Source organism: Tenrec ecaudatus, chromosome 10, assembly GCF_050624435.1.
Source record: "Tenrec ecaudatus isolate mTenEca1 chromosome 10, mTenEca1.hap1, whole genome shotgun sequence".
NCBI lineage: Eukaryota > Metazoa > Chordata > Mammalia > Afrosoricida > Tenrecidae > Tenrec > Tenrec ecaudatus.
In genome coordinates this window covers 101,947,128-101,971,130 of record NC_134539.1, presented here as the reverse complement: position 1 = coordinate 101,971,130, position 24,003 = coordinate 101,947,128, and the positions used below count along the sequence as shown (strand labels likewise).

At 49.0% G+C, this 24,003-nt stretch overlaps 1 protein-coding gene across 4 annotated transcripts in view; it reads right to left on the bottom strand.

Annotated features, from left to right (window-relative positions):
• The window catches only part of ARHGAP44 (Rho GTPase activating protein 44), a 216,454-nt gene that overhangs the window by 18,178 nt on the left and 174,273 nt on the right, over window positions 1-24,003 (bottom strand). For 3 of the 4 annotated variants that reach the window (XM_075561081.1, XM_075561083.1, XM_075561084.1), the window contains exons 11-17: window positions 20,790-20,901; window positions 20,342-20,423; window positions 18,773-18,802; window positions 14,624-14,704; window positions 9,591-9,704; window positions 8,999-9,090; window positions 7,635-7,815 (exon numbers count right to left, since the gene is read on the bottom strand). In XM_075561081.1, the coding sequence (XP_075417196.1) occupies window positions 7,635-7,815; window positions 8,999-9,090; window positions 9,591-9,704; window positions 14,624-14,704; window positions 18,773-18,802; window positions 20,342-20,423; window positions 20,790-20,901 (692 nt within the window). The remainder of the gene's footprint in view (window positions 1-7,634; window positions 7,816-8,998; window positions 9,091-9,590; window positions 9,705-14,623; window positions 14,705-18,772; window positions 18,803-20,341; window positions 20,424-20,789; window positions 20,902-24,003) is intronic. The other variant, XM_075561082.1, reaches the window with a different exon arrangement.

Here is a 24,003-nt window from a genome sequence, read left to right as displayed (position 1 = left end):
TTATGGAAGAAGGCTCCTGGATAAGCACTCGAACTGACGAGGGTCTGGACTAAGCCGTTCTTCGCCGAGGGACTGGGGAAGTCAGGGGGAGTTGGCAATTTCAGCTGCGGACATGAAGCCCACAATTGCTACCATTCTCTTGCATAGCTGCCTAACCAAAAGTTCGGGTTGAGGATCTTTCAGTTAGCACCCCAGCCTCACCCCAGCCAATGTCCTGCCCTTGTGACTTCACAAAAACTAATAGGGACGGAGGCCTGTCCCAGGAAGATCCCTGGTTGACATCTCAAGTCTGAAGATTCTCCTCTTCCAGGAGCAAGGGCATCAGTACGAAGGGCCACGCTTCCCACTGCCACAAAGTGGGCTGCAGACAATTTGAAGTGATCAACAGTCAGGGGTGGATCGGTTTCTCTCGCTTTTGTTTCTTTTGCTCCCATTTAAAGGATGGATACCCATCTTGCTGTTTTTGAATGCTGGTTAGGAAAAGTCCCAGCCAGCAAACGTGGCAAGAAATACATGGATCTGAAGTATTCAAGTCCTGAGAGATCAATTTTTTGGTATTGTCTTTTCCTTTCTTAATGTTTTCCCCAGAGATTTGGCAAAAGTCAGTCAAGTAAAAGGAGACAAGACAACCCCAGTAGCTTCCTAGAGAACCATGAAAGTGTAGGGCTGTTTAAAATAACCTTGGGAGTCTCTGCAGGAGTGGCAGGGCAGAAAGGGGGTCACAGGATGGTGCCCTGGAGTGCCGAGGCTAGTAAGAAGAGGACTTAAGCATCTAAAGCTACTGGCATGGAGATGTTCCTGCCTACACTTAGCTCGTGAGGACAGAACCAAGTATTTCCAGTTTTTCTGGTGATGCATGCTCTCCTAAATAAGTAGCAACAAGCAGCCTGACTTCCAGTCCATCAAGGTCCAAGCCCTCTAGAACTATGTGAATGTAGTCCCAGCATCCATGAATTTATAAGCCCTAAAAAGGAGACCGAGGGGAACTGGGGACAAGGATGTACCCTCTCAACCCTACATTTGGTCATGCTGAACCCAAAATCTGAGTGAAAATTCCCACTGGGACCCAGAGGGCATTCTGAGAAAGCAGCGTATCGCATCTATCATATCGTATCCTATCACATGTCAGGCTCTGGAATAACATTCTGACACCATCAAGCCACAACATATCCCCTTTTAGCGTTTGTGTGTGTGCGCATGTGCTGTCCACACGCTCGCTGGAGGGTCTACAGAGCTCTTTCCTCGATAGTTTCTTAAGGCACCAGACGTGGCTGTCTCAAGATGGTAGGTTTTACAGTCTACTAAACGTGGGAAATGACGTACACTGCAACCACCCCTCTGTGGAGACTCTTGACCTGGAACAATGACAAATGACAAAGACTCAAGGAAGTCATACAAGAAAGCAGTTCCTATTGTTGAGTTTTGTACTCCTTGAATGCATTAGATCCCAGATCCCTGCCACCCCTTACTACTCCCAGCCATGATACAGTGCATAACCGGTGTGACCAGAACTGCACAGCGCGCCTGTAAGCAGCTCAGGTATCATGAGTGTCTTCTCAATCACATCTGCCTAATCCAAATATGGCCCACTGAGATGAAGGTCCAAGTGGGTGGAACAAGATGTGATACAAAGATGCTCTGAAGTCAGGCAGAGGATGAAATGCACCCTATACGGAGCTCCAGGGAAGTCTCTAGAACTGACGATCACCTCTGGCAGAGGACCTCAGAGGATCAGGCTGCTGTGGAGCCACTGCAATGGCTGCCAGTGGGCCAGGTTTCAGGTAGAAAAGAAGAGCTGCACCTGGGATGTTCAGAGCCAAGGGTCAAAATCTCCATGGCCAGTGGATCCCCACAGCCCTCCAGGAGCTGTCTGTGGGGCTTTGCAAGCATGGATGAAGAGCTCCAAGCTTCTCAAGCTAAGTGAGGGATGCTAGAACAGACACCCACACTAGCAGGCCAAGTATAAAAATCGAGAGTGAACAAGCCAGGAGGAAGCAAATGGAATTCAAGGCAAGAGGAACAGGGACTTAAGGTGGAGAGGAGGGTGGTGGTAATACTAGAGAGGCCTTTCTGAAGTCTGGATCTTAACACTGTGCAGGGAACAGAAGAAGAATGGAGTAGAAAGGGGAAGGGCAGTGGCCTCAGCAAGAGAGAAATGGGATGCAGGGCAAGGGCCTGGATCGTGACTGTCATTTCTTATCCTTGCTTCCGAGCCTCTCCAATGGCTCTCTCCACAATCTCTGCGTAGCTGGTCTGACTCTGACTGGGGCAGAGCCAGTGAGAGCACCTGAGAAATGCTTAGGGGCTATGACTCCCCCCTGGTCAAGGGGCCGGTGACTGAACATTCTCTTGGCCAACTATTTGAAGGCAGTAAGTCTGACATTTAAAAAAATCCCCCAAACTAAACAACAACAACAACAACAAAAAGAATTTCTGTCACTGTCAGAAAAACAGAAAGGGTTTGCAAATTACTTGTACTGTTTAGGACAAATGTCACTGTTATACGTAACAGAGATCAATGGCGACAGAAAGCTGGCACTACGAGAACCAACCGCGCCCACAGTGCAACGTCGAAGTGGAGCTCCGGGAAGTACAGAGCGTAACGCGTGATTTATTCAATATTTTGTTGTTCAGAGTGTTGGCAGAATTAGGACAAGCTATATTCAAAGCCTAAAGGAGGACAGTTTGGACAAACTTTTCAAAATGTGCCACTGTCAAATTCTCTATTCAGAATTACTCTGTAGTTTAGATGGTTCTCCATCCTCAGAGCCCATTCGAATTACCTGGGGAACCTTTAGAAATTACTTCTGCTGAATCCCAGCAAAATCAGATTAGAGGGTATGGGTGATACAGGACATCAGTCCTTACTCAATTGTTTTAAAGTTTGTTATGGTTGGTTTTGTTGTAGTATAACCACGCACCCAAAACTTAATAACCAATTTCTTGGTTAAGAATCCACAATTCGGTAGGGTTTGGCTAAGATGGCTTTGTCTACTCTGTAGCGTGTCTTGAGATGAAAACTCATTCACAGAGCTGGAAAGCTGGTCGTGGCAGTTCACTAGGCGCTCAGCTCCAGAGCCTCCATGCCGCTCCCAAGAATTACTGAGTTAGTTATGGTGGCTGGGTTCCAAGACTGAATGTTCCCAGAAGCCAAGGCTTACTCTACAATGATTCTTTTGACTTGACCGCAGATGCTCTAGAAGAGTATATCCATCAGTCAAGAACGTCACCAAGACCAATATGGAGTCAAAAGGCGGGGGTGGGGGTGAGTGGGTGGGGAGACGGACTTAGCTGCCAACATTTGATAAGAGAGAAGCCAAGGACTCCCTGTCATTATTAACACAAAGCCCTTGGTGAGCAGCCAAGCCGGCGACATAACTGCCCCCACGGTGATTGTATTAGTTTCTTGTTGCTGTAATCATGAACTGTCATAGCCTGGTTTGCTTGAGACAAAGGAAATAAATAAATCGATTTGTGCTCATGTACTGGAAGCTAGAAGTCCAAACTCAAGACCGCTAGGCCAAACTCAGGCACCCTGGCGGTGGAGCGGGTCACTCATTAGGCTGACAGCAAGACCAGTAGTTTGGAACCACCAGCTGCCCTGCAGGAAGAAGATGCGGCTTTCCACTCCCTCCCTTACAGAGTTACATCTCAGAGACCCAGCGGAGCAGTTCTACTCTGTCCTCTGGCGTCATTGGGAGTCCAAACCCACCCGGTGGCAATGTTCACATCGACAGGTGAGTGCTCCTTTTGGAGGATCTAGGGCAGCGGTTCTCAACCTATGGGTCGTGACCCCTTTGGGGGTTGAATGACCCTTTCACTGGGGTCACCCGATTCATCACAGTAGCAAAATTACAGTTATGAAGTAGCAACAAAAATAATGTTATGATTCGGGGATCACTACAACATAAGGAACTATATTAAAGGGTCATGGCGTCAGGAAGGTTGGGAACCACTGATCTAGGGGCGACCTGTTCCTTGCCTCTTTCAGCTTCTGGTCACTGACGGCACTCCTTACCTTGTGGACTTATCTTCAGATTTCTCTGTATCCTATTATCCCATGGCTTTCTCAGTGTCCTATCTCCTTATGTTTTCCTCAAATAACGATACATGGGATCACAATTCAGAACCTGAATTTAATCATATTTACAAAGCAGGGCTTTGAACCAGTTTTAACTGGTTCATCCATGGTTGACACAGAGAATCAGAGCAGACCCAAATTTACAAAATGAGGATGGACTAGAATGATAACTGGAGCGGGACACCTTATGGGCCCAAGTCCAGGAATGAGAGACTCAGAAGAGGCAGATCGAGCCCTTTCAAGAGCCTGATGTAGGAGACTGGATGGTGGCCAGCACTGTTGGGAACGAGAGACATTTAAAGCTGTGCCCTCGCGACCAGCACTGAGCTGAGCATTGTTGTCTCCAACCCTACCAGTCAAGAGATTTGGTGGTTACTCATCACATATGCTGCCCTAGTTTGCTCAAGAGGGAGTTGGCGGTCTAGCAGGGTGTTGACCCATCATGTTTCCCCTTCGTGTTATGGTTTTACAAGTGTGGGTTCCTGGAGTCTTGCTTTGTTGGTCATGGCTGAACTGGGAAGAACTGGGTTGAAGCCCTACTGCAGAGACCTTTTCTGATGAAGGGAAGGCTTACAGGGTCTGGCCAGGAAGATCTGACCGCTTTGAAGAGCAGCTTTTTCTGCCTGTCACAATAAGATGTGTATGTGAGTTCCTGAATCGGACCACAGCTTCCTATGCTGTCATGGAACCAGGGAGGCATCAGGACCAACCAGAGGGGCTCACGGCATGGGACATCTAGCAGAGAACAGGCAGCAGCCCAGGGAGTGTCACTGGCCTTTTTTTAAAAGTCATTTTATCGGGGGCTCTTACAACTCTTGTTACAAACCATACACCAATTGTATCCGACATATTCCCACATATATTCCATCGTTCTTTTCTAGACAGTTACTTTCCACTGAGCCCATGGGATCAGTTCCTTTTTTCCCCCTCCCTCCTCTCCCCACCCCAACCCTCGTGGCACCTGATAGATTATAGATTGTTAATTATTTTCAAATCTCATGCTGACCGCTGTCTCCCTTCCCCTCTGGTTTCTGTTGTTCTTCCCCCCCGGCCGGGGTGTGTGTGGGTATGTGCCATCCATTGTGATCTGTGGAGCTCTGCTCCCCACCCCACCCAACTTCCCCCTACCCTTTTGGCATCTCTATTCCCATTGCTGGTCCTGGGTTCCATGTGTTGTGAGTTTTATCTCTTGCTCACACCTATGTCCATGCTCCCGTCCAGTCTAGATTGGGAGGCGGCACTGAGGTCGTGATAGTGGGAGGGGGGGCGTAGGGGAGGGTGAAGAGGCCTCATGCAGTAATTTCACCCATTACTTAAAAACAAACACTTATTTTATTAAGGTATAGTGCATCCTTTCTTTTTTTTTTTAACTCCGACCACATTCTGATAACATGATCTTCCATTTGGCAGTATTTCCATGGGTAGTTTGAAGACTTCTCAAATGTGTCTCACAGACTTTAAAACCTCAGCCAGGAGAACACATACATGCAAACCCCGCCCCCCACTGCTGTTAAGAGAACAAAGATTCAAGGGCTGCAAACTCCTCCTCTCTCCCATCAGATACAGAGAACGGAAGGCATGCTTTTCTTGCAGTCAACGAAGAACTTATCACCCAGTTCTAGAAGCTCCCTGCGCCTTACACTACAGGCATTTTATGCCCCTGACAAATCAGGGAGGCTTACACCACCGCTCAATTAGGTTTAATTAATTAAGTAATCAAGCAAGCAACTTTAAAGATTAACAAATTTAAGTCAATTCACTTAATTCTGAATGGATCATCAGAATGGGCCTATCATGACAGTCCCCAAGCAAGGAACACGATCAGGGTCAAGGCACCTGCTTAAGGATCATTGTTCCAGCTTCCACATGAGCCTGCCTCCTTAGCAGTGCAGGGCACTTGGATCTGATGAGTGCACCGTGATAACTCCCTCCCTCCCTCTGGGAGCGCACTGGGGATCCACTCTGACCACGTCTGGCTGGGAGGATACAAAGGATCCCTTCGATGCAGAACCATATGGCAGGAAGGAAAGCAGCAACTAGTCCACTCTCGCCCAGCAGTTTCTAGACCTTACCCTCGGGGCAGTCTCATCAACTCAGATTTCATAAGGGATCTGACTTATCCAACCCCAGCTGACTCCATCACAGCGCTGACTGTGGCAACTAGAGCCAGATTTAAAATAAAATTCTAACTTTTCCTCATTCTCTCTCTGGTTCTAATTATGCGTCTTTTAAACATACATAAATTTTAGGAAGTTTCCCACACTCACATGAACGTCTGTTGTAATTACATAATCTCATGTCAACTACAGGGTATTATGAGTGAAGGGGTGGAATCTAGCCTATCAGGACACAGCCTGATTGTGGGTGTGGCCTTCTTGTGAGGATTCTGGGTACTTCCTTTCTCTCTGGAAGGAGGCTACACTGGTGTTCTCTCTCTCTCTCTCTTTCTCTCTCTCTCTCTCTCTCCTTCACATTCCTGTTGACAAGCCACATGGCAGCCAGGGACCTTGAGATGATTCCACTGCCACTGGATCCATAAGAATTTCATTCAAAAGAGGCCATCACCAGCATCCTAGGAAGTAGACCCCAGTCCCCAGTACCTGCCCCCTGCTGAGCCATCTCTATAGCTTTTGAGTTTGCAACATTCTCTTAAGCCCTTTAGGCCATATGCCTTTGATATGGATCGTCTTGGCTGTTCTGTTGGGACTGGAAAGGCTATAGCTGCTTTCTTCCCTGTTTGAATTCCTAATACGCCCAGTACTTTATGCCCCCGGCTAGCAGTGTTGGATTTCATTTCTTAGCAGTGATTTTTAATCCCTAAGCAAAAGTACTTAACTAGCGTGCTTGGCCAATCAATTGTAACCCATCGCTCCCTAGTACATGTTAGTGGACGCCTTCAGCTGGCTGAACCACACGTAGGCCCACTCGGTCGCCTTGTCTGAGTTGATGCTTGTTATAAAACCTGTTGTGGCCACGTTAACTATTCTGGACATCACAGTATCCTCAGTATATGTGTGGAGAGTGTGGTTTCTATGTATACCAAGTTGAATGCATTTATAAATATCTCAACATTTACCCAAATCAGGTATGGGCATCATATAATTAATCTTTAAAAGTCTAGCGAGATTTATGCTAGAATGTGGATGAAGAATGTAAATAAACAAACCCAGAGTCAAAGTGAAGTCTTACGTCCAAAGACTCAAGAATTGATAACATTTATAAATGTCACCTCATAATTGTGTCGGTGGACCTTTGTTCTGACAGTTCCCCTTGACCAACTGTTTTTCCCTTTCCTTTCATGAGACTCAATCAGTATTGATTACAGTTGTGTCAGCTCAGAAGGCTGCACTACCTCAGTTCCCAAGGGGGAAAAGCCAAGAGACCCTCCCCAAACAACTCGGATGAACTCACCGAGGCTGCGGCAGCACTGGAATTGCTGTCAGGCACCTGAACTGCCGCTAGTAAATAAAACCTTCCCGTACATCCTGGTCTTTACCTGCCGTCTCCTCCACCCTCCAGCCCCCAATGCTGAGAAATGGACCCTCGTTCATACCCATCCTTTTTGTAAAATTCCAGCATCATATTATCCGTGGCGACACTGAGGGGCCGGCGGGCCTGTTCAGGCTGGCGCCGGTCAGCAGGGTCCATGTCAGGAGAGGGCATTGAGCTGTAATTGGCGTTGTGGTTCACGTGCACTGGACTTCCGTAGTTCCCGGTGATGTTGAATTCGACCTCTGTGGGAAAGAAAGAATGAGGTTCATGGCCTCCTGGTCAGTCACAGTCTCTTATGGCAGGAGGAAGAGAATTACTGCTCTCAATTCCTATCCCCTCCTCTACTTCTCTAGCTTCATTTCTGATTCTCCCCTGACGTGTGTCATCAGGAGAAGCCTTGTGAGGTCAGCCGTTCAAAACTTCTTCAGTATTAGGTTGGCACATGGGATTTTCAATATCTGATTCTCACGAGGTTTAGTGGCATAGCCTAAAGCGTATTCTTAGTATTCATTAGACTTGAGGTCTGGCAACAACTTTATTATGTTAAAATTAAAAAATATATTATTATTATTTAAAGAAAATCTGGAACTGGATTTTAGTGTATAACTGGAGTCTCTTCGTCTGTTATTGTGGAAAGCTGTATTTCAGGGCCCTGATTCTAACTCAGAACATCTCTGCAGCTGCCTTGACAATGTGCCTTTCAACCAACTGCAAACACAACCCGTACCGCCACGCTGCGCTCTCCCTCCCTGTTGCTGAGGGGGGATTCACAGGACACAGCCTCAGACTAGCAAAAGGGGTACCCCCCAGAGGTCCTAGGACATACCGTCTGTCTCAGGGCCTTCCTCCCCTGCAGCTATCAGGCTGAGCATATGGACCAGAGCAGACCTTCTTTATTCATACACCAATGCCCAGACCAACTAAACACACGCTCACTGCAACTGAGCCCATTCCAAGTCACAGTGAACCTACTGGGCAGGACAGAACTGCTCCTGTGGGTTTCTGAGACTGGAACTCTTTACAGGAGTAGAAAGCCTCATCTTTCTCCCAAGGAACAGCTGGTGGTTCTGAGCTGCTGATTTTGCAGTTAGCAGCCCATTGTGGAATTTAAGGTGCCCACTTGTAGGATGGGAAAACACCAAAATCCACAGACATGGTAAACAAGCGGTGGACGTCTATAAGAGAGAACTCTCCTTGGCCCGTGGTGAGGGGTGAGGAAACTGCTACAGCCCTGCCCTAGTGCCCGAGTGCATTCAAGGGCATGCACGTGTGTAGAAAGGATTACAAATAAAACAAAGAAGAATATTCAAATCTTTGGGCAGTGGCACTTGGTTTCTAAGACGTAGCACTCACAGTGACTCTGGTGCTTTTACTGGTCACCTCTGCCCTCTCCAACTCCCCCCCCCCCCGGTTGCTACCACGTACCCCCAGGGAAGAACCAATCAGCATGCTGGATGATGGGCTCCACGATCCCAACAATCTGCAGTGACACTGTGGTCATCATTTCCGTGATGTTCCTGCAACACACACAGCAAAGGGAGGGGGCAGCCAGGCAGGGCTGTCAGCTGGGGCTGGGCCTTCCAGCCAGAGCACCCTAGGAACGAGTGATGCTGGGCTAGCACCCTAATGGCTGATCCTTGAGAGTCATCTTTCTCTTGGGAAGGACACTAAACTTTTCTGAACTCTTTTCCCATCTATAGACTGTGGGTAACCACAGCACCTTCCCCTCCCCCCCCCAGAGGGTCAACAGGTAAAATACATGAAATCTCAAGCAACTATTAAGAAAGAAAAAAAAAAGATCGCCTTTCCCAATCTACTTCTCTCTGGGCGACAGCCCTGTCTCCCTCTGTGATCGGTCTAGGACAGGCGTTTGGGATGCTAGAGAGAACGTGCAGGGCTGTGTGTCCATCGTCTTCCTGGGACGTATACTGATCACCACGACGCTGGTAAGCACCTGGGGCTCCCATCCTGCCTTCCCCCCTCCATCGCCAGCCTGGCCTCTGCTCGCTGTACTCACCCTTCTGCTTGCGGCCACAGGAGGTTGGGTCCCAGCACAATTGCCATGTTACTGGGGGTCATCTTGTTTATGTCCTGATACTCTGACAGCTTCGATAAAAATTTGATCAAGTATCTGAAAGGAAATGAGAAATGCCAGGTGGAATGAACTCAGGTCCAGCATCAGCCATGTGCCCTCTGCCCTCCCTCTCACCCACAGGTCTAGGTATAAACTCCCTCTAGGAGCGCAGCACAAGTCAGGCAAGAGGCGGCACGATGGAGACACACTGGGTGTCAGTAAACGGGAAGGCTGAAGACTGCAGTCTCTTCCCGGCACCAGAGGGCCCCCGTCTCGCGGCTAGACATCCGCATCTGCTTCAAGTCACTCTGGCCAGCAAACACGCTCCCTATTTCCTTTATGCTCAGTATACATGTACCTAAATTCGAGCTTCTATTCACTGTAAGGTCAGCCATCTGAAACCACCAGCTGCTCCGCAGGAGAGAGATGGGGCTCCCTACTCCTGTGAAGAGGTACAGACTTGGAAATCCACAGGGAGAGTTCTCCCCGTCCTGTCGGTTGCCTATCAGAATCAACTCCGTGGCAATACGTTTGTTTTGGGGGGATGCTTATTGGCAGTGATATCCACTGACATCGGTCAGTGTAAGACATGAAAAAATAATAACGTATAAATTATCAAGGGTTCATGAGGGAGGGGGGGGGGAAGAGAAGCTGATACCAAGGGCTCACATTGAAAGAAAAGGTTTGAAAATGATGATGGCAACAAATGTACAAGTGCGCTTGACACAACGGATGGATGTCTGGATTGTGATAAGAGCTGTACAAGCCCCCAATAAAGTGATTTTTAAAAAACAAGGGAGGCAATGAGTGATCATGTGACATAGTAATTTCCGTCCTAGGTATAAACCCAAGAGAAACGATTACATCATCACAAAGATGTGCACATGCATGTTCACAGCAGCATTATTCAGTATAAGTGGAAACTGCCCAATTATCCACCTGCTGATGAATGGATTTTAAGAAGGTGGCATAACCACGTAGCGGGATAGGATTTGGTCATAAGATGAAAGCGCTCCTGATTCTTTCCACGATGTGAGTTCACTTTTAAGAGCATTAGGCTGGATAAAAGCAGCCAGGCCAGAAAGGATTCCATTTATATGAAATGTCAAGAAGAGGCAAATCCATAGAGACAGCGCCACCAGGGGCTGGGGGGAGACGGGAGGAGTGAAACGTGACTGCTGATGGGTGCAGGTTTTTGCTTTGGGATGATGGAATGTTCCAAAATTAGACTGTGGTGATGGCTGCACAGTTCTCTGACTATATTAAAAAGCAGTGACATAGATCTTAAAGGATGGACTTCATATCATGCGAATGATACTGCAATCAAGCTGTTAGTTTAAAAAGAAGAGAAAGAACCAGTAAGGAAGCAATACACACAGAAAACAGGCCTGGCTAAATCATTCTCCAAACGGGTCACCCTCTGATCCCATTCCCCAGGGGCGCGTGCTGTTCCCCGGACTCGCCGCTATGAAATGCCAGTGCCTCGTCCTGGCGGTGAAGTAGCTACAGCGCTCAGCTGCCAGTGCAAAGATCTGTGGTTCAGCGGCACCAGCTGATCTGTGAGAGAAAGAAGTGGCCATCTGCTTCTAGAAAGATCTAGTCTGGCAAAGCCTACAGGGCTGTTTCACTCCGTCCAATGGGGCTGCTCCGTGTTGGAACCAATGAGAAGGCCATAGACTTGGCGGTCTCCATTTTGATTCCGTCAGAGTGAACTGACTTCCTCAGGAACTCACCACCATCGAGTGGATTCTCATGCCGTTACCCTAAAGGACGGCGTCGAAGTGCCCCTGTGGACTTCCAAGACAGCTGACTCTTCTTGGGAGCAGAGAGGTGCTTCTTTCTCCCACGGAGCAGCTGGGGGTTTCAAACCGCTCATCTTGAGGTTAGCAGCCCAAGGCATAACCCCTGCGCCACCAGGACTTGCTACGGAGGTTTTTATTCACCTTTGAGAGTTCAGCAGCAAGACGACGCAACTCAGAGTCCGGCCATGTAACCGTTCCCTGTCCCTGTGCCAACCTGCTCACAGCCACTCCTGGCCGGATCTCACTCCTGAGAGCCACACACCATTGGCGCAGGATGTCCAATGACAGCGGGCCACCCTCGGCTGGCAGCAGCCCGTGATACGGTTGACAACAACGTATGACCACTTCTATCATGCAGATGCTTGCTCTCGGGAGTTTCATCTGTTGCTTTATTTTCAGTTGTGGTAAAATATATACATGGGCTTCAAAGAGTTTGTTAAAATTTTTCATTATTTTTAATTCCATTTCTCCATAGGTTGATGACTTCTCGTGGAGCATATGATTTGTCATTTTATCATCGTTGAGTGTTATTCATTCAGTCACTATTCAGCGGTATTAATGATAGCCACCCTCACCACAATTCAATTCCAAATGTTTCATCCCCTGAAACCAAAATGCAGATGCTTAAGCACTAGGCGGCTAATGGAAAGGTTGTAGGCCCAAGTCCACCCGAAGTACCTCGGAAGAAAGGCCGGGAGATCTGCGAACCCTATAGAGCACAGCCTTATCCTAACAAACATGGACTCTTCATGAATTTGGAAACAGAGACTTTGTACCCACTGAGCAATAGCTCCCCAGGTCCCTTCCTCCCGGGGAGCCACAAATCTACATTCTGTCTCTATGCATTTACCTCCCCTAGGGATTTATTCAAGTAGGGTGACACAACACCTCACTTTATTATGCTCACAGTATGTCTTCGAGGTCTCACATGCTGTAGCAGACATCCAGACATCATTTCTTGTACCGCTGAATGACGGTTCACAGCATGCAAACCATATTGTGTTGACCCATCCACCTGTTCATGGACACCAGGGTGCTTTGCGAACCTTTGGCGATTGTGAGGATTGCTACAGTGAACAATGATGGATCGACCTCTGTGGAGCCCCTGCTTTCCATTCCTTTGAGCATTTAGGTTTGGGGACTTTTAATACTATGGGGGCAAGTTTAAATTTATTACTAGTGGGGCTCCCATTCAGACATGACTGGATTTATTCCAAAGGAAACAAACATGTTTCAACATGTCCCAGTGATCAGTGGATGGCTGCAGACAGGCACCCTTGTCTTAGTCTCTTGAGGGGCCTTCAACCAAAAGCCCGGTCAAAGCAATGGCTTCTGCTGGCATTGGCTGGGCCATTAATTTCAAGGGAGAGAAGTCAGCTAAGAAGGTTATATATATATGTGTATATATATATATATATATATATATATATATATATATATATATATATATATATATAGAGAGAGAGAGAGAGAGAGAGAGAGAGAGAGAGTGTGTTTAATTTCCAAGAGGGTCATTTTGATAAACATTCTTCTCGAACAACATAGGAAAATCACTGGGGCTTATTATGAATACGAGCTAGGAAAACTAGAGTGGCGGGGAAAGATCGGGAACGTGGGGCTGAGGAAACTATTGCTCCCATCCCAACAAAGCACTGCAAGGGCAGTCTGTCTGTCCTAGGAGAAGTTTGTTAACAATCCCGATCCCATCCACCCTGCAGCACTGATCTTTCCCCTTCAGCCATCTTTTGTTGCTCAAACTCAAAAGAACACTGAGCCCCTTGAGGCTGTCACACCTGACGAGGTTCAAAGCAGAGAGCACAGCATCCTCTGGGGACGGGTGGAAGAGTGTGAAGGGCAGAAGCTAGGGCAGAGGGATCTGAGGAGCTACAGTCACGCCTCCAGGTGAGAAGAGAGTGAGGCGCGGAACACAACTGGGTCTCGTCAAAGTGGGAGCACTAGAAAGAATCCCTTCTTCCTGTCAACGAGTCCAGGGACAATTCTGCCTCCCAAGGCCCGGGCTCCATGATGAGTCAGGTTCTGGTCAGCTCAGTCAGGATCCATGGGCACCCATCTTTACAATGAATCCCAGTCTCTTACGATCACTCACGTGAGCTCCCGAATGAGAGAGTGGATGTGAATAAACCAATGGGTAGTCACCAACCAAACCCAAATCTGTTGCCACTGAGTTGATCTTGACTCCGGCCTCGCCCCACGTGATAGAGACTAGAACTGCTCCGTAGGGTTGTCATGATTACCATCTTTATGGAAGCGAGGTCTATCTTCCAAGATGCTGGTTGGAACGATCAACCTTTGGCTAGTACTTGAGCACGCAACGCTGTACTAGGTGGCTTCAAATGTCACGTAGCTTCTCCACATGTTGCCTTCTCTGCAAATATGCTTCCATCCATGCTGTCTTACCTCCCAGAATCAGGAGGGCTGCAACACACAATGCGCGCGCGCGCACACACACACACACACACACACACACCCCACACACACACATACACACATACACACGCACACACACACACCACACCACACACACCACACGCACACACACACCACACACACATACACACACACACCACACACACACCACACACACACCACACACACATACACACACACCACACACACGCACCACACACACACACGCACCACACACACACGTACCACACACGCACCACACACGCACCACACACACACCACACCCACAACACACCCACACCACACACACTCACACACACACACTCACACACACACCACACACACACACACACCACACACGCACACACACACACACACCACACACACACACGCACCACATACACACACACCATACACACCACACACACCCCCACACACACACACACTCACACACACACACCACACACACACACCACACACACACACTCACCCCCACACACCACCCCCACACACACCACCCCTCCACACACACACCACACACCACACACACACACCACACACACATACACACACCACACATACACACACACACCACACACACACCACACACACACACACACACACACACACACTGTTTGGACCGAGGACAATGGCGTGCCTAATAGTGACCCTTGTTTTCTGCCAGACTTCCCCTGTCTGGGGCATAAGTAAGTCCAGGCCAAGTAAGTACCTCAAGGCTCCACTTACCGGATGTTGTTATGATTGGCCGTGGGTAGTTTTTCACAAGCATGCCACAGAGCCTGAAGTCTCTTGTCTTGGTCCTGGATACTGGGGGATGAACAGAAAAACCCATTGGTTTACCATGAAGCAATAGAGTCTCACTGGCGGTCATCTTAACCAATCCTTGAAATACTTGAGCATGAGGAGCTGGCCGATGTTCCTGACAAGATCAGCAGACTATTATTAACATTTTTATTATGACTGCTTCCCCTCCACACACTCCTTCTGTCTTGTCCTGTGCTGTGTTAAAAATAGACTTTATTTTTCTTAGAGCAGTTTTAGGTTTACAGGAAAACTGAACAGAAAGTACAGACTGTTCCCAGCGACTCCCTCTCCCCGTACCCTGCCCCCACGATCCCCCTACTAGTAACAGAAGTGCAGTGCACTGTTGCAGTGCATGTCCCGCTTCTGGAGGACCGCCATCAGGAAGGTTCATAGTCGGCTGCGGCGTCCACGCTCTGTGTTGTGCAGTCCTATGGGTTATGGGGCCACCATCACAGTATCAGAGAGAAGAGTTTCTCTGTCCTAAAACTGTCCCGTGGTCCCCTCTTTGTGTCTCTCCTCCTCCCCCGAGTCCCTAACAATCCATGAGCTCCCACTGCAGTCCTGGTTCCGTATTTTCTACTTTGCCTGTTAGCTGGAACCCTACAATAGGTAGCCTGGTGAGACTGGTGTCTTTCACTTGGCTAGATGCATGTTCTGGTTCTTCCATGTCTTGCTGGGGCCTGCAGGCAGCTCATGTCTTTCTCCTGCTACACAGTGCTCCAAACCACCACCTGTGGGTGAGTTTGCCAACGGCGGGGGCTCCTGCGTTACTGTGTTGCTGACGGCACCTCAAGCTCTCCCTTTGTGGACTGACTGAGACAGAGGACAATGAAACAATCTACTTTCAACAATTGCCAATGCAAGCCTTAGGGATCACAAGCGAATCTTGTCTAATCAAAATGCCGAGAAGAAGACAGCCTGGCTGGCGAGGGCCGACGCGGGCATGGGGGTCGGGGGGGGGTCCTCGGTGGGAGGCACTGAAACAGCAGCTGCAACAGGGAGCACGAAGGTGCCAGCCATCGTAAGAACAGCCTTTCCTCTGAGGCCCTTGTGAGCGGACACAGACCTCCCACCTTTTGGACAGCAGCTTATCTGCTTGCACCCCCAGGGACTCCTCGGCAGCTATAGATGTCAGGGAACCTGACCTGCGATGCTTCATGACAAGTTCCACCAACCACAGGATCTTCCACTCTACAAAAAGATGTACTCGAAAGGTCTCTCTATGTAAAAGCCCTCCTAGGATTAGGGGGCGATAGGAGCTTGCTCATAGAAAAACATTTTTATCTATTTTCTAGACAGTCTTCCTTGAGGTCTACATGTCAGCAAGGCCTTAAGCTCAAAGAAATTCTCATTCTCCCCACCCCACTAGCCTGTGGTACCAAGCCCCCCTTCCATTCCACTACCCAGCCCTTTCTAAGATGAAATGGAAAATGGAACCATGATCTTTAATTCAATGAAAATATCAGCAGACACGAACCAATTTGTGCATGATCCTCACATCTGGGAAACAGTTAACAATCTGAAGTTATTGCTAAGTTTTATCTTCTAGACAAACACATCCATAACTGAGATGATCCATCATTGTTTGCTTTTAAATTGTAGTGAATATATTTCTTGTGCTCACATACACACGTAAGTACACCTGCAACAAACCCATTGCCATCCAATTGATTTCAACCCATAGCAACCCTATAAAAGGTTTGAGGCTGTAAATATTTATGGAAGCTGAAGGCCTCATTTTTTTCCTGAGGGGCAGTCAGTGGGCTTGAACCTCTAACCTTGTGGCTAGCATCCCAAGGCTTATCTGACAGTGCTAACCAAGCTCCACATATACACTTGTGTATATACACATCAAGAGACTTCCAAAAGTTCATAGAAAAGAGACTGAAAAGATCATGAATAATTTTTATACATAAGCCTCCTCATGTGTACAAAACCAAACATGGGCCATTTAAGCATGCTTCCCATGCACCGGGCAGCAACACTGATTTGGTTCATGTTGGAAGCTCAGTTCCCCTAAACAGTGGGTCCCCCCTCCCCCTCCCTTGCTCATCCTTGGTAACTAATAAACATAGATCTCTTTACATTTTCCCATTTTATATAGTTCCCCTACAGGGGAGTATCGTATTTGTGCTTTGTGACTGACATGGGTCTACAAGGTATATACAGCATGTACCAAAATTTCTCTTGGCAGCAGAATAAATTTCCTTGTTGGTACAAGAGCGCTTCAAAGTTTTGTGGAAAAATTCCATTCCCTTCTATTTCCATCTTTTCTACAAACGATTTGAAGGCCCCTCCTGTATATCAGGTTTTGCAGTTTACTCTTCATTGATGGGCATTTAGAGTGTTCATGCGGAGAATGTCTTCCCATCTGCAGTGGATGGCTGGACCATGGGTTGTCAGAGAAGGGCCTCTCTCAAGAGGCTGCTCGTCAATAAGCAGGAGGAGTGGCCAAGCAAAGGCCCTGGCGAGCAGTTGCAATCAGAGGGATAGCTAGTTCACAGGTCTCAGTATTTGTATCCTCTGACTGGACCCTCAGCTCATTCTATTATCCCTTCCTTCCTTCCCTCCTTCCCCCCCCCTCTGTCCTTCCTCGTGTTTCTTCCCTCCCTCTCCTTCTTTCCTCCCTGCCTATCTGCAGCCCCAGTTCTTCTTGTATTCCCTGGATGTAATCTCTCACAGACTCAGGGAAATTCTGAATCTTTCTTCTGCACGATCCCTCCTAAGTGATGCAGATGTTGAATAGAGAGGCTAAAGGGTCAAGTCTACCCTGAGGTACCTTGGAAGAAATACCTGCCGATCCAGTTCTAAAAATCAGCCACTGAGTGCCCTGTGGAGCACAGCTCAACCTCAGACACGCATGGGGCTTCCATCATTCAGAATGCCTGCGGCTGCACTTTTGCTGCTGCTTCTGCTGTTACTCTGCAGTACCCTGGCTTGGAAGCGCTGGATTAATCTGGCATGCCCGGTGTGTCCTTTGAACTTTAAGGCCATCTTGCACTGTCCCCGTACGCTCCAACTGTAGCCTTGCTGCTTCCCAGGCTCTATCTCTAGCTCCTGGATGTGCCAGTCATGGCTGAGCTAGCCTGAAGCATACACCCCTGTAAACGCTGGGGTGCGTCTTCTGCAACAGCCAGCTCCTTCACCAGGCCAGTGGTCATCAACCCACTGGCCTTGGGAGGTTTGAACAAAAAAGCCCAGACCAAGTTAATCGGTCACTGAAATAACGGTGCAAGCATCCCATGGTTTAGAAGCGTCCCGGGAAATGCTGATGCGCACACAGCGTGGGAAACCACTGCTCTCAGCACAGTGTCTTCCTCTTTGCGACGGGCGCTAACAGCAAGCAGCAGCATTCCTGGGAGGCTTCAGCTACGACATGCCATGGCAAGGGCAGAAATAAGTCCTTGGCTAAAACACACTGACCTCTTCAAGGCCACCTGGGTCAGCCCTAGTTCCTAAAAAAGGCACATCTTTACAAGTGATGTGGAAGCTAATGTCTCTCAGAAGGGTCTGGAAACACTGAGCTGCTCTGTCACTTTCTCATCTATTGCTCAAGGTGACTTATATCTTCAGTAGTTAAAATAGACAGCAGTTTTCGGTATATTTTCCATAGACTTCACTTTTAGGACCAAAGTCTTATTCTAGAGGTGGAAAGGCTCTGGTTAAAAGCATGGGCTCTGGGACCAGATTCCCAGGACATAAATCCTGATTTTGCCTTGACTCATGACCTTGACTCATAGCGACAGAACAAAACCCATGCTTCTGGGCCCTGCATCCTGCCCAAGATCAAGTGTGGATGGGCCACTGGAAGCCACAGGCTCTCATTGGCTAATTTGCAAGAGCCAATCACCAGGACTTCTGCTTTAGTCAATCTTAGTGTAGAAACTCCACCAAAACCTCAACACACCAATCTCTCCTACCCCAGGGGCGGGGCTATACATGGGGTGAATGGAATGAGAGTCGAAGGAGATTCTGACCACGGTGGGAATTGTCCTTTTCCCCAGTCATGTCTGTGTTACATGTGTGCCTCAAATTCCCCATCTATGAAATGGTGGGAGCAAAACAACTCACCTGACTGGGTTGTTCTGAGAACCAAATGAGCTACAAAAAAAAAAAATTCTAAAATGAACTCAGATCACTGCCAAGCCCTTAGGAACAGTCAAGGCAACGGTGGTGATCATTCTCATTATTAACATCATTACTGAACTCAACACACACTCTCCTCGTGAGCCGAAAGAACGTCACCTATTCAGCCAGCTACTTAAATCGCAGAGTCTCTATTCTATACAACACAGTAGTCATAAGACTCAATTAAAAAGCTAGCTACAAGTCCTAAACCTGGTTTCAGTTTGGGGTCAGCCCACAATTCTTAGGGAAGTCCATGGGTCAGCATGAGAGACATTCTCCAGGGTTCTTTCTGAGAAGTAAGGTGGTCTACTCTTTACCACCAAATTCCTTGACTTGAAATCTCTTGGAATAATTTCCTTTCCTAGCACCTAGCTGAGTTACTCCCTCCAGACCTGCTCTCCTGAAAAGTTCTCCCTGCGTCACCTCCTCTGCAGTCTGAAGAGAATGCCATTGGGCAAACCTTGCCCGGTTCAACCCACAGCCCCCATCTTGTCCCTTTGGACTTCTTCTGGCTCCCCTACCTCTTAGAGGATGGCACACCTGCCGCCAGGCTGTGTCACCCCCAAAAGAGTGCAGTTCTCCTCAAGGAAAGGGGTGCGATGGACACAATGCTGAGAACCAACAGCCTGACATTTTGACACTTTTTGCTTAAAAAACGTTTCTATGATGTTGCAGCAATGCTTTTGATTTACCCTGTCCGTGTCCTTGCCAACTGCTTCTTCCCACTCGGCAATAAACCTTCAAATAGTTTCATGTCAGTGGTAGTTTCAGCTACATTCCACTGCCGCATAGTCCACCAGTGTAGACACACTGCATTCTAAGTCACTCCCTACCACCCTCCTCCTGAACCTCCTGGGACTTGGAGGAGTCTGTTATTCCAAATAGCCCTGTGCATGCCCCTTTGTTGGTAGCTTTACTGTCGGTCAGGGCAGCCACCAGGAGCCGTCAGGAGAAGCTTGCTTGCTCCTATGAGGAGCAACCCTATGTCAGTAGGCTCCAGACTAAGACAAACGGGGAGGAGGGGCCTGACACCTGCTTTCAACAGTGACCCGGGACAAGCCCTGTGGATCACCACGGTCCGGTCTCTAGCCAACCACTGAGGTGGTGCAGGACAGCACTGCACTTGCTTCACGGCTCCTCAGGGAACGACGTCACGGCAGTCAACACCAACGCCAACCACAAAAATCCCTCTTTGGCACATATTCAGGCATTTCTCAGCGACAAAATTCCCAGAAAGAAATGGCCAAAGTGCAGGCTTCATGTGTTATGATGTCAGTAAGAACTTTCCACTAAGCTCCCACCCACCAAACCTTCCACGTCCGCTGCTCTTGCATCAATCCTGACTTTTAGTGACCCTTTCCGGAGGATTAAAACTCTCTCTAACTCTTTACAGGGGTTGAAAGTTCATCTTTCCCCCACAGGGGGGTTTTGAGCTTCTGAACTTTCAGTTCAGGCCAAAGCGTCCCCCAGTCCACCGCCCCCACGAGACTCACTGAGAGCTGACGCACTCACTTGGAAGCCTGGATCCACTCCTCGTAGAGTTCAAAAGTCATGAGCGGCTCTGGCAATTCGCGGAGGTACGACTTCAGAGCACCTGGGCAGAAACATGGCCGTGGCCGTGAGCAGTTCTGCTGCAGCCGAGCTGCGGCCCCACCAGCCATCATGGGCCCTGGGAGGGCCGTGCTGTACCACACGGCAAACTCGGAGACGGGTTCCCCATGAATGGATCTGGAGGCACTCTGGCAGGGGGACCGCGAGGGTATCTCCGTGAGCTCCCCACTCTTATTCCACACCATCACCTCTGCATCCCATAAGGACTCTTCAAGGGGTCTGATCCTGGGCCCTACACAGCCACGTCAGAAGCATGGAGAGGAACCTCTGGCTCAAGTGTCCCTGATTCCTAGCCACTGGCCTCATGCTCGCCCTGTGCTTCGGAGCCTCTACACTGCAGCGGACCCACCTGCAATAGCATGGGGGTCAGCCGAGTACTCCTGAACATCCACCACACAGCAGTCCAGGGCGGCTTTCAGCTTCTTCAGTTTGGAGGCAGAAGGGGCAACTCGGAAGAGTCCCTACCGACAAGACAGAAGAGTGAGTGGACACCCTGTAACATACAGGTGCGAAAGCAAAACAAACAAGCAGTCTCCCCACCCACTCCTCTCCCCTAGAAACCTCCTAGATGCATGTTGCCTACCACCGCCATCCAATATTGAAGCTGCCTGTTTCCTAATGTTGTCTTGTTCAGCTCTAAGCAAGTGGAGAGTGGAGACTGGGGCCTGCCCACTGCTGTGTTCCCAGGCTTTGGGGCCTAGTGTGGCACATGCTACTGGCACATCATTTGTAGGATAAGCAAACCTTGGACATTCAGAATTCTTATTTATATACAGTTAAGAAACGTTGTGGAGAATTTGGCCGACGCCTGGTCAGCCTTGGGAGTCTAGTAAGTTGCACCCAAACAGGTCTATAGCAGTGTTTCCCAAAGTGGGAGACCCCACCCTGCAGGGCGCTGCAGCAGTCCAGGGCCGCTGCAAAAGGAGATGCCTATACTTTTCCCTGGATTATGGGCTAGAGTACTACACTTTTTAATTGCTAAGGGGGTGCTGTAGAATTTGTTGTTTTTTCTGAAGAGTGCAGTAGGACAAATGAGTTTGGTAAATTATGGTTTAAATGGTGTGCGTTTGTGTACACGCGCACATGTGTGTGCACTAGTAGCAGTAGTAATGTATGTCACTGAGTGGGTTGTGGACTGAACGACATAATTACATCTTCCTCTCCTCCACCCCCAATATGTTGAAATCCTAATCTCCAGGACCTATGAACACAGCCTTGTTTGGAAATAGGGTCTTTGTAGGTTTTATCAGTCAGTTAACAGAAGATCATACTGGGATGGGGTGGGTGTCTTTCTAGAAAGAGGAGAAGAGACACAGAAACAGATGTGGAAGGAATTCAGAAACATGGAGACAGGGCAGGGATAGGTGAGGTACCGCTAGCAGCCAAGGATGAATCTCCCTCTAGAGTCTTCAGGGCAAGCGTGGTCTTGCCAGGACTCTGATTTGCACTCCCAGCCTCCACGGCAAATTGAACGTCTGCTGCTCTGTGGTGCTCTGGTACGGCAGCCCTAGAAAACTAGTCCAGAGGGCGGCGGCCAGAGGGGAACAGGACGCAGACAGAGCGAGAGCTAGTTGCCCAGAGGGAGGGATGAATCACATCACAGGCATGCAGAGGAGTCTTTGAGTACCCTGCTCAAGAAAGCCGGACTGAGTCATCAGTTTTGTCAATCAGGGGTTCTTGAGGATAGCTGAGGCCAGTATTTACAAATTAAGTAAGATATTATCTGGGATTTCCTCCAAAATACCCAGGGCTGCTATGGAGGCGAGAAGGAACACTGTAGGGATAAGAGCAGTAAGTTGTGATAAAAACTTTTAAGAAATTGGGTAGCTTTAAAAACCCAAACCAAAAAGCAAGGGAAGAACTGCAAGACTGTGGCAGCGCTGAAGGAAGATGTTTCTTTCTCCCCTGCCCCCCAGCTAGGAGACACCCGAGCATCTCTGTGGCTGGAGAAAGGAAAGAGGGGATGCAGTAAAGGAGGAGTGAAGTTGTCGAGGGCTTCATTCTTGGATCCACAGTCCACACTTCTGAAAGCCTCCGGTCAGAGAAGAAACAACACACTGCACTGCGCACATCTACTGCACAGGACCGGTTTCGTGCTGAAGGGCAAAGATGGCACTCTGGGGACGAAGGGGTGGGGTGTCCGACTCAGGCGTCCGTGTTTGCGATCACTTTGTATGTATGTGAAAGCTGGACATTGAATAAGGAAGGCTGAAGAATGGGTGCATTTGAAGGATGGTGCTGGGGAAGACTACCGAGCGTACTAAGGACTGCCCAAACACACAAATCTGTCTCGAAGGAAGGAGAGCCAGAATGCCCTTCGAAGCGAGGACGAGGCCTTCATCTTACAAACGTTGACTATGTTATCAGGAGAGACCAGGTTCCTGGAACAGACGTCAATCTTGGTAGTGGGCCAGGAAGAGAGAGGAAGACCCTCAACAGTGCCTGCAAGGGAGAGTTCAGCACGGCACTGTGAGCATGGACAGGGACAGGCACGGTGTCACATCCTGCTGCATGCCAGCGTTGACACGCCAGTACCTAGCAGCAACAGCAGTGGAGGACGCAGGAGAGGGTGAGGTCAGTGAAGAGGCAGAGGGCCCTGAAACGGACAGAAACAAAGCATGAGAGGCCCAGATCAGAGTCCACTGAAGAACCAGTTTACACATGCCAGCATTTGACGGCACTGATATGGGTGTTTCTTCGTGTAACAGTGCTACTAGAGCCACGGTGAAACTCGAGAAAGCCGGAACCTGTGTTGAGCGGGCACCCATCTGACTGTCAACTAGAACAAAGAGTAAAACAGTGGTGAGCCAGACTGTGGAAACCTCCCAAAGCCAGATGCCATCGATGCCGACTCCTGGCGACCCCCAGTGTCACAGACTGGGACTGCCCCACAGGGTGTCCGCCCTTGTGGGCCTCACAGGTGCAGAGTGCTGGCTTCTCTTCTTGAGCATGCCCAGGCCAGGCTGAGCCATTGGCCTTCAGGTTAGCAGTGGCCTGCAGGCCATGTGCGCTACCTCATGACTGTGCAGTGATGTAAAATGAGCGGATACGGCTCTTCTAACCCTAGTCTTTGTCCCTCAAACTCACTGCCGTCGATCCTGACTCACAGAGTAGAACTGCCCCATGGGGGTAGCTCTCTATGGAGGTAGAAAGCCTCACCTCTCTCCTGTGGAGTAGCTGGAGGCTCCAACTGCTGACTGTGGTTAGCAGTCCGATGTGCAAGTCCCTGCTCCCCCACGGCTCTCAGGGGCAGGGGCGTGTATAAGGAAGGTGAAGGGAATGCTAAGCCGGGGGTGGCTCCGTTCCATCATTCCGCTGGGTAGAAGGGAGCGATTTCAAAGCAGGAAGGCAGGAAGAGAAATCCCACAGCCACGATGAGAGAAGAGCTCCTGGGGGGCATATGTGAGATCCCTTCCTGAGGTCTAACACAGAGCAGAGGCTCCAGAGGCCACAGCACGGACACCAGGAGGCAGAGCAGAAGAGGCAGTGCCAAGACAAGAAGGCTTCCCAGCCCACTCACTGAAGCACGAGGAAAGCCAAGTGCATTTGGGCAGGAGGCTGCT